The 15,617-nt window shown below is 41.6% G+C and overlaps 1 protein-coding gene across 1 annotated transcript in view; it reads left to right on the top strand.

The window, feature by feature from the left end:
- Window positions 1–15,617, top strand: part of LOC311233928 (glutamate receptor ionotropic, delta-1-like) — a gene marked incomplete at both ends in the record, with an annotated part of 834,874 nt that overhangs the window by 720,534 nt on the left and 98,723 nt on the right. The window contains 2 exons of the mRNA XM_084320981.1: window positions 1,283–1,456; window positions 14,467–14,628. Coding sequence (XP_084177107.1) covers window positions 1,283–1,456; window positions 14,467–14,628 — 336 coding nt within the window. The remainder of the gene's footprint in view (window positions 1–1,282; window positions 1,457–14,466; window positions 14,629–15,617) is intronic.

Raw genomic sequence — 15,617 nt, 5'->3', positions numbered from 1 at the left:
ACTGCAAGCAACTCATTGATAAGCGACGGGTGTATTAGACCCATAGCCATAATTTAAGATATATTTTAAGCACTCGCAAATATCCACGTCCTCCCATTGATTAAAGCGGTGGCCATCTAGACCTAATTTCCCGGAAGGGGCGTGGCGCTCAATGTGTTAACAGTGATACTGCTTCAAAGCCCTCCATAGCCTGCCCCCCCCCTACCTGACTGATCTCCTTCTTCCTTACCGCCCCACCCGTTCCCTCCGGTCCTCCTCCACTGCCTCCCTCACTGTCCCGTCATCCAAGCTAAAAAACGTTGATGATCGGGCCTTCTCACGTGCTGCACCTCGACTCTGGAACTCCCTCCCTCAGACCATCAGAGACTCCCCCACACTCTCCACCTTCAAATCCCGCCTCAAAACCCACCTGTTCGCCTTCAACCTTCCCCAACATTACCCCCCCCCCCCCCCCCCCCCCTCCAACCTGTTGTGATCTTTGTTACTGTGGCCTTATGTTTTCTGTGTATCATGCTGTTTTCCCTGTTTTCCCGTGGTCTTATGTTCCTTTTGTTTCTTTGTTTTCTCTGTTTTTCCCACCTAATGTCAGCGACTTCGGGTTCCTGAGATGCGCTTTATAAATAGGGATGTTCGATATTGGCTTTTTTACCGATACCGATATACAGATATTGTCCAACTCTTAATTCCCGATACCGATATCAACCGATATCAACCGATACCGATATATGCAGGGCCCCCCCCCCCCCCCTCCCCCCAAAAAACTGAATAATTTCAGGTAATTAACATTACATATCTCTTGTCGTGGAATTAACACAACAAATCAGAATGTGTTCTTAATAATATCGGACATCCCTAATTATTATTATTAACTGCATCAAATTAATTAATACAAAATATAGGAATAGTGAGACTATGCTTGACTTATGTTGATAACCAAGAGTGTTTACACATTCATATTCTGGACACTTGCTATCCCGGCCAAGGTCTGGATATGGTGTTACCATACATTTTCATATACCAATATGTGAGTAAACTGAATATTCTAAGTATTGCCATGGAAACAGAACTTAAACCATACAAACGCAAAGGTTGTTTATATCCATATCGGCATTCTGCATATCCCATAGATCATATCCTTTTTTTATCACGGCTTTTACATGTGCCAACTCACAGACGGAATACTCGCAGTATCCTGAATAATGCTGGGATATCATTGTGAGTGTGAACACATTTAGCGAGCGTTTCTCTCCAACATCTCCTCATGTGTGGTTTCTGTGCTCAGGAGGTGAGCGACACGGAGATCATGGAACTGGTCCACAGCTCTCTGGGACGGATGACCGTTATCCGCCAGATCTTCCCGGTGTGGAGGGACTCAACCATCCGCTGCATGAGGAACAACCACCGCATCTCGTCCCTGCTCTGCGACCCACAGGAGGGCTACCTGCAGTCACTGGAGGTAAAGAGAGTTCAGCTGTTCCCTTTTCAGTATAAAGTTACACCTTTTGAACACAAGAGGGCGATACTGCACAGGTTCACTGCTTAGAGCCTCCGGGAATCAGCTCTCTAGCCCCTGTTTACAACATACTGTAGTGAACCTATTGCTATACTGTACTTTAAAATCAATTATGAATTAATTCATTCCCACCATTGTCCATTTAAATAAGCCCCGTCCTCTCATGCTTCCTATACTTCCTATCACCCTTCCTATGCTTCCTAACATGAATCCTATACTTCCTATCTTCCTAACATAGACCCTATGCCTCCTAGCACAATTAATATGCTTCCTAAGCTTCATATTGCCCTTCCTATGCTTCCTAACATGCTTCCTATGCTTCCTATCACCCATCCTATGTATGAAAGAAAGAAAGAAATAAGTCTTTATTTGTCATGCAGATTAGCACACACACACATGTGAGATGGGCGACCCACAGGAACACACACACAGATATACTGAGTCGCCGATGAAATGTCTGCACTTTTCCCATCCGCGGTGTGGGCCAATCCAAGTGCTCCTGTCCGTCTTCGTCAGGGACGCAACAGCGTTAGCAATCTGTTGTGCATGTTTTTCCATTGGGTTTATCTTATCGGGAGGGGAAACCCTTGCGAGCACGGGGAGAACATGCAAACTCCCCACAGAAAGGCCCGGGAGATACCCCACCTGGGTACCTGGCAATGCGGCAACCTGGTCCCCAAGCGGGAATAAAACCCAGGAACTTCTAGCTGTGAGGCAACAGTGATAACCACTACACCACCGTGCCGCCTACAGTATGCTTCCTAACATAGACTCTATGCTTCCTATCACCATTCCTATGCTTCCTATCACCCATCCTATGCTTCATATTGCCCTTCCTATGCTTCCTAACATGCTTCCTATGCTTCATATCACCCATCATATGCTTCCTAGCATCCTTCCTATGCATCCTATGCTTCCTATTGCCCTTCCTATGCTTCCTATTACCGTCTAACGTTAGTATGCTAATGCTATTAACTATAAGGCGAGTGGTCAGTGTTTTTATGTGTTCATCTGATGATCTAATGAACTCAAATTATCTAATGCTAATTCCACATCCGAGATCATATAAAAAAAAGGCTTCAGTTCAGTAAAATGTCTAAAGTTTATCTTGACAGCAATTTTGGATTGTTGGATTGTCAAGTTTTGGATTCGGGCAATCAAGTATCTATTTCTAGTGGGCAATGATCACTTACAATATCTAACGGAAGTACACCACTGGAAGCATACTTATGGGGATGATTTGTTAATATGATATTGATTAAGGTTGATTAGGAAGGGTCGTCACAATCTAAAAAATTACGAGCGTTCCAAACATATCTACAGGGGTGGATTGTTGGCAATATATACTGTACCAACAACAGTAAAAGAGCATTTTGACTTAATTCAACAATAGTTCATATTGTTTTGGGATACACACACTAACTAACTTGGATGCTTTGATGTTATTTCTGACATAAATTGCTAAACCTCCACCATTAGCAAGCATATCACATCTATAATAATAACTTTATTTGTATAGCACTTTTCATACAAAAATTCAAAAGCAGTAAAAAAGACAGGCATAAAATGAGCAATGCATAAAGTGCAGACATAAAACATCATTCGTTACAGATATAAAACAAGCATAAAAAAGCTATTCCTTTCACTATTTGGGCAATGTTACACAATTCCTGTGAGTCTATGGAAAAAAAGTAAAAAAATAAAAAACATGCATTGTTTTGTATTTCTAATCAAGTACTCTAAAGCAGCATTTTTCCACTTCAAGATTTCAAGCTGTTTTGGGCTGGGCTCCGCCCATAAGCGCTTTGAGTGACAGTCACCCACACAGCGTGATACATGTATACGAGAGAGAGCGAGAGAGAGAGAATGAGCGAGGGAGAGCGAGAGGGAGAGAGAGAGAGGATACATCGCTCCGTGCACGCGTGTGCGCTGTGTGAGCGGCTTGACTGCGTTTGTGTGTAAAATGCAGGTGGACCGTGGAGAGAGAGATGGAGAGAGAGAGAGGATACATCGCTCCGTGCGCGCGTGTGCGCTGTGTGAGCGGCTCGACTGCGATTGTGTGTAAAATGCAGGTGGACCATGGAGAGGGAGAGGGAGAGAGAGAGAGAGTCAGGGACATTCCGCATTATTCCCACTGCTCCATTGTTGAGCGAATTGTTGATTCTCTCTGTCGGCACCCGTGCACGTCAACCCGTTTGAGGAAGTGTCAGTATTTCCACTCGCTCAGTTGTTGAGCGAATTGTTGATTGTGGGCGGTGACTACAACCAGTGCCTTATTCACGTCAGCGAGCGCGTCAAATCAGAATGGCTTAGTTCAGTGAGGGAGGATCTCGTGAACTTGAGACTGGACTGATGAGCCAAAATGAGAATTAGAGACACAGACCCCATTGATACAAACCCACATTGCTAGAAAACAATGCTAAACACTGGAAACGGCAATTTATAAGACATGGGACCTTTAAATGAATTGTAGCCTTTAAAATATCATCATCTCCAATTTAGTTTTTTAACCAAGTTCCTGAAAGGACTAAAATGTCAGGATTGTTAATGTAATCCGTCTTTTTGATCCTACAAATATTGATATTTGACCAAGTCCCCTTCTCTTCTTGAAATCTACATGAGTTCAGGGAAGGGGACGTGGCCTCACTGATGTAGCGGATCTAGGATTACATTGATGGGGGGTGAGATTACTGACACAGACACCAGATGGTCTGGGTATTATGTTTGTGAATGCTGTGATTTACAATGTTGTGCATTGAACATGAGGGAAACTTCAATTGCCTTATTCAAGGATAAATACACAGTGCCAGTGAGGACAGAATGATCACACATATGATCCAAATACGATACACACAAATGTGACAGACGGCAACACAAATTTGATACCCACTGGGCCACACACACTCGAATGAAATGAGACATATGTATCCATGGACAGCAAGTGGCTTTGGTAACAACAGATGCCATATGTTATGAATGTAAACATGAACAGAATATATTCAACTTGACTGAATATGAATGGAATTGAATAGAATAAGTTATTATGAACCAATACGAATACATGTGAATATAAATGCCTTGAGGTCACTGCTATTAGGGAATGGGAAATAATGTAATAGATTATAATAGGATGGAATGAAATAGAATAGAATAGAATAGAATAGAATAGAATAGAATAGAATAGAATAGAATAGAATAGAATAGAATAGAATAGAATAGAATAGAATAGAATAGAATAGCAATGACAGCAGATGACTCACTTCACCCTATGTGACTGTGAAGTTAATGTTCCGGTCATCTCTGACCACATCAGCACATACCATCTGTGATCTCTATGGACACCGGCCCCCGACCCCAGGTTATGTCACCATGGCGATGACAACGATGAAGGTCGCCAAGGATGAAATGGCCATCAGTGCTGTCGCAACATTGTCATTGCTCTAACACGGTGTCAATTCCTTCCCTGGCCTGTCTTAGTGGCCACGCTCACCCTGTCACCCCTCATTACGCAGGCTTGTAAATCTCAGGGTACCCTCTATACATGTCTGAGAAATGTTCTTCTTCTCACACAGTGACCGCCCAGCTCCTCGCAGTGCATTGAGATGTTCAAATTCCTTTTTCACTCACAGATTCAGGACAGATGGCAAAACCATTGCGGGCGCCACTCTCAATAATTCATGTTGAAAGAGGGATAAATACCGGCTAATACTGGTTGAGGTATTCATCAGAGTAGTAAAGCATAGAAAGGACGGGCATGGCGTTCATTCCTATTTACAAAAACCACCAACGTCTGTTGTAATCCGAGAAACTCGAAACCAAGTAGGTGTTTTTCAGTTGGACCTTCCACACTGCTGCTCCATATGCAGTTAATTATATTTGATTGATTATTAATTAAGTTTAATTGCATATGGAGCAGCGGTGTGCAATTTCGTTATCCATTAAGTAAATGTTTTTGCTAGTAATCAGGGATGGAACTGTGAATTTCACCTGGACCATGAGCTGCTGCATGTGTTGTGTGAGTTGAACTAACTTGCCTTTAGGATGGCTCAGTGTCTTGTCTCAGCCTGTCAGTGTCTCCTGTGATGTGGACTGAAAAACCCACACTTGATTTGACCTGAACTCCCCAAGTGAAAAATCACTTTAAATCTTTATGTACATCAATCTCTAGTCCCGTTCAACCTCTGACCTAGCCACTGGTCTGAACTTTTCTTCAGCAAGGTTTCGTCAAGTGAAGAAATAGGAAGTCAGAGCTGTACTGTTACTTCCCCAGGGTAGACCTCTGTGTTTCTCAAAACAACTGCAGAAAATGAAGGATTAAAAAATATATATTATTTAAACTTGGGAGTCAATTAACCTCTTAACAAGCGGGCAGAAAAGTGGCAATTTTTTTACTTGAACTTGAGGACTGCATACTTTTTTTGCAAACCAAAACAACATACTTTATACTTATAGCGCATGCATGTGCCTGGTCTCTTTTGAAATATGACATTCTGAAGTGTCTGATTCCAGAAAAGAAATTACTTTTAGTGCTAACGTAATAGAGTTGAACTTGAGTTGTAAAAACACTTGTTACTCAAGTTTTTCTGTAGTAGTTAGTAGTCCAGAGGTAGTATTTCCCCAGAAGGTGGTATGGCTTACAAATCCAGACGGAGCCATAGCCTAAAGCCTTATGTAGTACATATCATTTCATAAAGATCCATTCAGAAATGAGTGATTAGGAGTGATTTTGGTAAACTGTGTACAAAGAAAAACTCAGTTTTCTCATAGACTTCAATTCATTCTGCTGTTTTGTTCTTCCTGTTTTCGTGTTTGTTCGTGTTTTTTGTTTTTTTATTTAGATCCCCATGTGGGTTATCATTGGAAAGCCACACTCATTGGCTACAACAATCCACAATCATTTTCGAGATCGGATCTAGATTGACGGAACTACTGCAGCCTGAGTCTGGAGTGGTATTTTGCGCAATACCGTGTACTTTGCACAAGCCTCAAATACCGGCATGTAACTCGATAACCGTTGAACGGATTTTGTCGGATTTTGACAGCAGGCAACAAATAAGCCTTCAATTCGATATATATATATTGTATTACAAAATATGCACACCCGAGCCACTAGGGGTCGCCAAAGTGCCAGTTGCAAAAAGTCCAGAAAATTTCCCATATGAGGGACGTTGCAGCTTAAAGGAACACTCCAACATTTTGGGAAATTAGCTTATTTGCCATCTACCCTGGAGTTAGACAAGAAGACACATACCTTTTTTCTTCTCTGTGCATGCAGTAGGAGTAGGAAGACGCGCACCGTTAGCCTAGCTTAGCGTCAGTCACTGGAAGTAGGTTCCTCCAATAGCCTAGTTCCCAACATCTTCCTACTCCTACTGCATGCACAGAGAAGAAAAGGGTATGTGTCTTCTTGTCTAACTCCAGGGTAGATGGCAAATAAGTTCCTTTAAGATTATTAAGCGGGACCCTCATTTTCAACGATACAGAGTTTACATGATGGCATCAACAACTCCAAACACATACACAAATGTTAATAAATGAATAAATACAAAATAAAAAACATCCAAGAGAGACAAGGGAATAAAATGTTAGGTCAAGTTGCAAGCGATTCCAACACAAAAAGCAGTCTTTCCGTGTTCCATCCTAGCATAAGGCACGTCAAGAACCAGACTGTCACTACCACTGGAGTGTGTGTTGTGCATGGACCAGTATTCCAGTGCATTGTACTTTGTGACCCATTTAATATTTGAACCATTTACAGTTGAAATATGTACTCTATGTTTTTGAAACTTGAGAAGACCATGCATTTTGTTTTATTCACATTTAAGACCAGTGTGAGAGCTTTCTGGAGGGCATTAAAGGAGAGCTGCAGCTTCTCCATAGCTAGCTGGGCAATGTCAGCAATACAGTATATAATTGTATAATCTGCATATACATGGGCCTGATAATCATCCAATAAGGAGACAATATCATTGATGTGGGACAGCCTTTGTTATCTGTAAGAATTCTGATTGGGCATATCCGGACTTCACACAGTGACGTCTCTCAAACTAATAATTATGAAACCACAGGCTTTTCTACTCACACCGATATGATCTACTTTATGTAAGAGCAAAGGATGACCCACTGTATCAAATGCTTTAGATAGATCTACAAAAAGAGCAGCTAATGCTTGTTCTAATGCAGATATAATGTAATCTGTAATGAATGTGACAACTGAAATAGTGCTGTGATTTGCTCTAAATCCAGATTGATGCAGACTTAAAACTGAATGAGTTGACAAGAAAGACTTCAGTTGATTGTTTATCAAGGATTCCATCATTTTAGCCAAGTCATTTTAGTTTAAGTCACTTCTATCTCCACCCTTATGAAGGGGGTCACATGGGCCGATTTCCAAGCATACGGAAACTCACCTGTTGAAATAGACAGAATAGACACATGTGCTAACTGTTCTGCAATAACAGTCTTATGGGGAAAAAACATCCAATCTATCTTCTCCGGTGGCAACTGGAGTTCATGGAGCGCAAAGTCTCAAGTACATCATCATGAGAGAAGGGATGAAAATGTAATGGAGAAACACGGCTCATAATATGCACACAGTCATTGTCACTAAGAGGGCTTGAACAGCCACCATATTCAACCTGTGCAGGCAGGGATTCAGTTGTCCTGTTTTTTTTTTTAGAATGAACTATCTTCCAGAATGTTGCCGGGTTTGTATATGAGGTTGTGATTTGGTCCAGATAATAGATAGATTTAGCTGTTCTTATAGCAGAGGTTAATTTATTTCGTAACTGAGAATGAACCAATGAGCCGGATCCCCTGAGCGTCTGGCTCGAGCCCAGCCATTATCAGTTGGACTAAATTTAAATGACCACAGACTTCCTTTAATTGACCAGAGGCCTTATTCAGTCAAATTTAAATCTCCCATTACAATTAGTTCAGAATCCATATGGCAAGAGATAAGTTGCACTAACTTGTCGATGTAGTCTGGGCAAGGAGACGCGGGTCTATAGGCGCCCTGCGCCCACCAGGATGCCTATTGCTTATTAACAGCGGAGCAGTGCTGCCGTTGCTTCCGCGTTTTCCCTGATTGGCTGCGACACGCCCCGCGGCAGGCGCGGCAACCGCAGAGCGGAGCGGCAGAGCTTGCGGCATTATGTAACCGCCCTAATCAGCCATGATTTTCATTCGCAGCTCAGCTCACCTGGCAGCGCAGCGGTCCTGCGGTCCTGCGGTCCGTTGTTGACAAGTTTGAATCCCATAAATTTTTTTTTAACGTGTATTCTTTCGCCGGTTATGGTTAGGCATGGTTAAGGTTAAGGTTAGGCATTGTTTCGGAGTTGGTTAAGGTTAGAACGGTTAAGTTTAGGCGCTGTTAAGGAGCTGGTTAAGGTTAGAGTTTGTCTTAGAGAATGGCAATATTCTTTCTATGGTTAAGGTTAAGGTTAGGCATGGTTAAGGTTAAGGTTAAGGTTAGGCATTGTTTCGGAGTTGGTTAAGGTTAGAACGGTTAAGTTTAGGCGCTGTTAAGGATCTGGTTAAGGTTAGAGTTTGTCTTAGAGAATGGCAATATTCTTTCTATGGTTAAGGTTAAGGTTAGGCATGGTTAAGGTTAAGGTTAAGGTTAGGCATTGTTTCGGAGTTGGTTAAGGTTAGAACGGTTAAGTTTAGGCGCCTTTAAGGAGCTGGTTAAGGTTAGCGTTTGTCTTAGAGAATGGCAATAGACAGCCTATTTCCGCATTGCCGCTCTCTCGCGCTGCCGCGGTCACATGGTCAAATTGTCACATTCTTGCACTCCTCCGCTGTTAAAAAGCAACACGCCACCAGGACCACTGATGCAGGGCCCAGTTGGATTCTCAGAGAGAGCAGCTCAAAGCATTTTGGCCTGGTGACTGTACCACACTGGCAGAATGTAACACACTGGCAGATACCAGATTTATAGGCTAATAATAGAAACTCCTCCACCCTTCCCAACTCTGTCAGTTCTAAACCTGTCAGGGCCACTTCTGGGTCCTTTATACTGCTTCTAAGCCATGATTCACTCAAAATCAGTATATCAGCATCAGTCTGTAAAATGAAGACATTTATATTATCCAATCTTTTTTATTTAGGCTTCTAATGTTGAATTGTATTATTCCCATTCCGTTTCGACATGGGAGGATAGATTGAGAGGGGAATTGGGATTATGAATGTCGACAAAGGTAGGAGGCTGTATGAGAACCGTGCTCATGTTAGATGCATGTATAGAGCGATTTGAATAATGACTGGGCTTTCTAATGGTAACACGTGCTTGGATGGGCGAAGGGGTTTTGTCCACGGATTCTACAAGACTATTTATAACTATAGTCTGAACCGTTATTAAGCCACTTTGATGTTTAGTAACTACTCCTCCTAGTGTGCAATTCACAGGCAGTGGTGCAGTGCTGGTCAACCGCGGTCAAACGGCGTTTGACCTCGGTCACTGAGGCTGAAGTACGCGCAATCGCGCACGGATATGTTCCCGCGTGTACGCGCAGTCACGCACGCAAAAATCCGCTGTTCCCATTCATTGTAACTAAGTACCGGCTCGGCCCGCGGCCACAGTTTTTACATAACAAAAGCACAGGTAGAGTGTCTCCAACCACGTCCGCGAGTACACGGTATAAACGGATCATTTTGACAACAACCATAGTATCATGTTCATGTTCCTACCTGCAACGCAAGGATGCCACCGCCGCCCAAGAGAAGAAAGATGCAGCTACAGCAGCTTGTACAAAGCAAACTCAGTTTCGCTTTACCTCGACCTCCTCCGACGCCGGCGCCTCCGAGTCCACTGAGTCCAGCAGTCCTCTTGCCACTCCAGTACAACAAGGCAAGTAACCGCATTTAAAACAGCTTTTCTTTTTTTCTTTATTTATCCAGATTGACTAAGCTATAGGCTATTTGCCTGTTTGTTTATCTTGAAATAAATAATCGTGGCACTGGTTCATGAATCATGAGATTGAGACATGACAAATGCGTGTTTTGTTTACAGAGTCAAGAAATAATCATGTTTTAATTCAATGTGATCACTGATTAATATTGTATTGACAAAATGCAGATATATTCTTACAAAGAAATGTATTTGCCACGCAATCGCATTGGAAGAATAATAATACAATCATTCAGTAATGATTTGCTCTCTGCACAGTAGAGAACTTGCTCTTAATATGCTGGTTAAATCTGCTGTAATGTATATGTTCTAATGTTATCTGGTTTGTTGTATCAACAGGAGTCACAGGAGGACCATGAAACCATGCCCACCACTAGTAGAAAAAAAGCACCACCATCACTGAATGACACAAATAATGTAAGTAATTGATTGAAAAGTTTATTAACAGATTGCAGAATGGGTACAGTACAGCTAAATACATACAATTGTTAAGGGGATGCAGACCAGAGAAAGACTTTCGTCTTGTTTACATCAGGGTCCCCCATTTTCAATTCATCATAACATATATGACATACACGACATACAGATAGACAGTACTGCTACATCTATACATTTATGACATATACCAGATTTGCAAATACAGTACTGTTTGTGATACAAAAGTTTCATACGCTGGCAATGTGTTTTGATGTTCTCTGCACAGTAGAGAACATGCTCTTAATATGCTGGTTAAATCTGCTGTAATGTATATGTTCTAATGTTATCTGGTTTGTTGTATCAACAGGAGTCACAGGAGGACCATGAAACCATGCCCACCACTAGTAGAAAAAAAGCACCACCATCACTGAATGACACAAATAATGTAAGTAATTGATTGAAAAGTTTATTAACAGATTGCAGAATGGGTACAGTACAGCTAAATACATACAATTGTTAAGGGGATGCAGACCAGAGAAAGACTTTCGTCTTGTTTACATCAGGGTCCCCCATTTTCAATTCATCATAACATATATGACATACATGACATACAGATAGACAGTACTGCTACATCTATACATTTATGACATATACCAGATTTGCAAATACAGTACTGTTTGTGATACAAAAGTTTCATACGCTGGGAATGTGTTTTGATGTTCTCTGCACAGTAGAGAACTTGCTCTTAATATGCTGGTTAAATCTGCTGTAATGTATATGTTCTAATGTTATCTGGTTTGTTGTATCAACAGGAGTCACAGGAGGACCATGAAACCATGCCCACCACTAGTAGAAAAAAAGCACCACCATCACTGAATGACACAAATAATGTAAGTAATTGATTGAAAAGTTTATTAACAGATTGCAGAATGGGTACAGTACAGCTAAATACATACAATTGTTAAGGGGATGCAGACCAGAGAAATACTTTCGTCTTGTTTACATCAGGGTCCCCCATTTTCAATTCATCATAACATAACATATTCAACAATATGTCGCAACTTGGCTGAGAGGCCATCGCTCAGCTGAGGACAAGAGAACGAGGATAGCAAAACCAAATCATAGGCCCAGGACCACTTGGTGGGGGCTTGCTTGACTGATTGTATGGTAACTCAGTTACTTCTAGTCTGCATCGAACATTGTACATATGTCTATACTGAACACTGGGACCTCTATTTTTACTTCTTTTTACATGCTACTTTATTTTATTTCATACTTATCTTGTCTAGCACAGTCTCTGGAGCGTAACAGTAAGAAGCATTTTGTATAAAAGTATTCTGTACTTCTGTATGACAACTATTAAAGAAACTTGAAACTGTTTTGAAACCACTGTTGTGAAACAAATTACATTGAAAAAATGTAAGTGATGTGTACTTTTTCCCCTTCTCAAAATAAAGAACCTCAAGTAAACACAAGTTGTCTGATTATTTTAAGTTTGCTTTTGTGTGTAAAACAATTTCTTTAATTGAATTAACTTAAACTAAAAGTAAATACAAACTAAATTAACAGTTACATTGTTAATTTAGTTTGTATTTACTTTTCTAGTTTAAGTTGATTCAATTAAAGAAATTGTATCAATACATTTAAAACATTGTTTGTTTTTCAACCATATCTGTTGACAATATAGGCAACATCCTGCTACCTTTTTCAGCTTCTCTATTTCAAGGCAAAAAAAAAAAAAATCTGTGCCAAAAAAAACTGTGCATGCGTGCGCGCGCGTTTGACCTACTGTCAATTTGCCACTGCACCACTGTTCACAGGTATATTAATATGCACGGTGGTGTAGTGGTTAACACTGTCGCCTCACAGCAAGAAGGTCCAGGGTTTGATTCCCGCTTGGGGACCAGGTTTCCATGATGCCAGGTACCCAGGTGGGGGATCTCCCAGGCCTTTCTGTGTGGAGTTTGCATGTTCTCCCCGTGCTCGCAAGGGTTTCCCCCCCGATAAGATAAACCCAATGGAAAAACATGCACAACAACAGATCGCTAACGCTGTGGCGTCCTTGACGAAGACGGACAGGAGCACTTGGATTGGTCCCCTGGCGCGGCTCACGTTGACGCCTGTCTGCTCCCGGCTGCCCTTGGGGGGGGGAAGGACGACGGGATGGGTTAATCGCAGAGACAAATTGCATCTGCGATCCTAAAAGACAATGCATGCGTGTGTGTTCCGGTGTGTGTGCTAAACTAACCGCTGTGTGTACCACTAAAAACATTGAGTGTCGTTGCATGCCGAATAAAGACCTCTGCAACAGGTCCTGCATTATTATTATTAACAGTAGGCCTATATATTTACAAGCAACAGCTCGGATTGGACTCACCCCATCTCATTTACAGAACGCACAGGATTTCACAGCAAGATTTCTTGAGAGGAGAAGAGAGCCATCCGTGTTTGGATGCAAACAGTCTCTGAGAAAAAGCTCTTCTCTATCAGAGAGTGTGGTGTAATTGTCCACAAGCCCCAATGAACAGCAATAGCCTTTCAGCCACACATGCAGCTAGGTTCCCTGCCACTGTAGCTTTTGTGCGTATGTTTTAAGCAGCGCTGATATTGTTAGACAGGAGAGGAATGGCGCAGCAGGAAAATCGCTATTCGATTCTGTCCTATGTGCGGGAGAGGTGGCTAACCCCCACTGAGAACTTAATTTCCCAGAAAACATCACATAGGTAAGAGGGCAGTGGTTTCTGCTTTCATGTTGCCCTCTATCCTCTGCCTTCACACTTGGTTCACAACAAGGTCACAGGTTATCCAATTTAGCCGTAACAGTCTACCTTTGTTCTCTAAACAGAGGTTTTGTTGTGGTGGTGCTTTTATTTGATTTCATTCCTCTTGACAGGCCTCCTCTCCTGCATGTGCTTTTTCAGATTTGTTTCAACAAATGCAAAGTGAACTCAAGTTCTTGTCTACATGGCAAGTAGCCAACCTGAGGATCACTGAGGGCAAATAAACAAAGCCCGGTATAGCATGAGAACATGTAGCTAAAAATACATGTACTTTCTTTCTTTCTTTCTTTCTTTCTTTCTTTCTTTCTTTCTTTCTTTCTTTCTTTCTTTCTTTCTTTCTTTCTTTCTTTCTTTCTTTCTTTCTTTCTTTCTTTCTTTCTTTCTTTCTTTCTTTCTTTCTTTCTTTTCTTTCTTTCTCTCGTTCTTTCTTTCTCTTGAGAAAGATCAACTTCAACAACATCACATGCATGTAGAGGAGGGAGGGAGAGGAGAGTAGAAGTTGAACTATTCCTAGAAGAACAACTGTGTCAGTCTGTTAGAAGACTATTCCTTGAAGAAGTGGGGTGTCAGTCTGTTAGAGAGGGGGGTCAGTCTGTTAGAAGACTATTCCTTGAGGAAGTGGGGTGTCAGTCTGTTAGAAGAGGATTCAATGAAGAAGAGGGGCGTCAGTTACTAGACACTAGACAGTGACTTTGCATTCTTGCCTTGGGTAAGAAGCTCAATCCACCACTGGGGGAGGGGAGGTCAGACCACCATAGTCATGCATTTGTGTTTACATATACCATATGCAAACATAACACTTTACGTTTTCCTCCTCTTAAATGGTCAATCTTCCTTTCCTCCACCAGGTGTCCAACCTCTACCTTTATGATAGCGTGCTGATGCTGGCCAACGCCTTCTACAGGAAGCTGGATGATAGGAAGTGGCACAGCATGGCCAGCCTCAACTGCATGAGGAAGTCCACCAAGCCCTGGAATGGAGGATGGTCCATGCTGGACACCATACAAAAGGTAAATGTGTTTTTGTTTTATTTTGGGGCAAAATACATTTTGTTGCCTCAAAGTCAGGACACCTCACACAGTACAGTGTTGCTATTTTGTAAACACAGGCCTGAGGGTAGTTAGCCATGTGACCCCGACTATGCTACAGAGACTGTATACAGAAGGGATTTACTTCCAAATCAGTCAGGGCATTTAATCTATTCCACTCTTTCTCCCCCTTATCCAAAAAATAATCAAGCTTTTAGTCCACAATGAATTGTTTGTTCACCAGCTCACCATTTTCCTGAGCACACACTTGTAATTGTATAATAACTCAATTTGGCGACAAAATTAGGCTTGAGTGTATTAAATAATTGGTTTTATTTCAATGCCATCTATCTTTTTTAATGAGGTTTTGGATTTCTCTTGTGGGAATAAAACTCTTACATTATAAATATTAGGCACAACTATTAAGTGAGTTTAAATTGTTTGTTAATCATGGCTATTAGGAAGTTCACTTACAGCAACCCATGCAGGGTCAACATCAACATACATAAACATACAACAAAATATCTAACTGTCAAAGTGTTGAATCCCCCTGTATGGCCAAGGGATTTATTTCATGGTTGCACACCATTATGTCTGATAGGACCCCTTTATTGATAACCCAGTCTTATTTCCTATAACAATTCCCACAAAAACATGTTGGGTTTCATGTTAACCACCTGCATGCGGCTGGGATTAGTTAAACATGTTGGGTTTCAAGTTAGTGTTAGATTTTGTTTACTTTTAATTAATGTTACTTATCCTGTCTTCCTTCAGGATATGACTCTATAATATACGATACACAGGCTCCCGGTATTCTCTTTATAACAGGTTTATTGGCATAAACAGCAATAGTTACGAATAATAGGTTGCTCTCAGGTTCTCTCTGAGTGAGCTGAGTACAGAAGAAGGAGACCGAAAAAGCCTTCTCTCCTCCAAGCTGAAATGCAAAAGAGACCCAGATCCTGGCATAA

This window comes from Notolepis coatsorum, assembly GCF_963971535.1.
Source record: "Notolepis coatsorum genome assembly, chromosome: 9".
In the NCBI taxonomy this organism is placed as follows: Eukaryota; Metazoa; Chordata; class Actinopteri; order Aulopiformes; family Paralepididae; genus Notolepis; species Notolepis coatsorum.
Note: the sequence above shows the minus strand (reverse complement) of the source record. Positions and strands in the feature narration are given on the sequence as shown.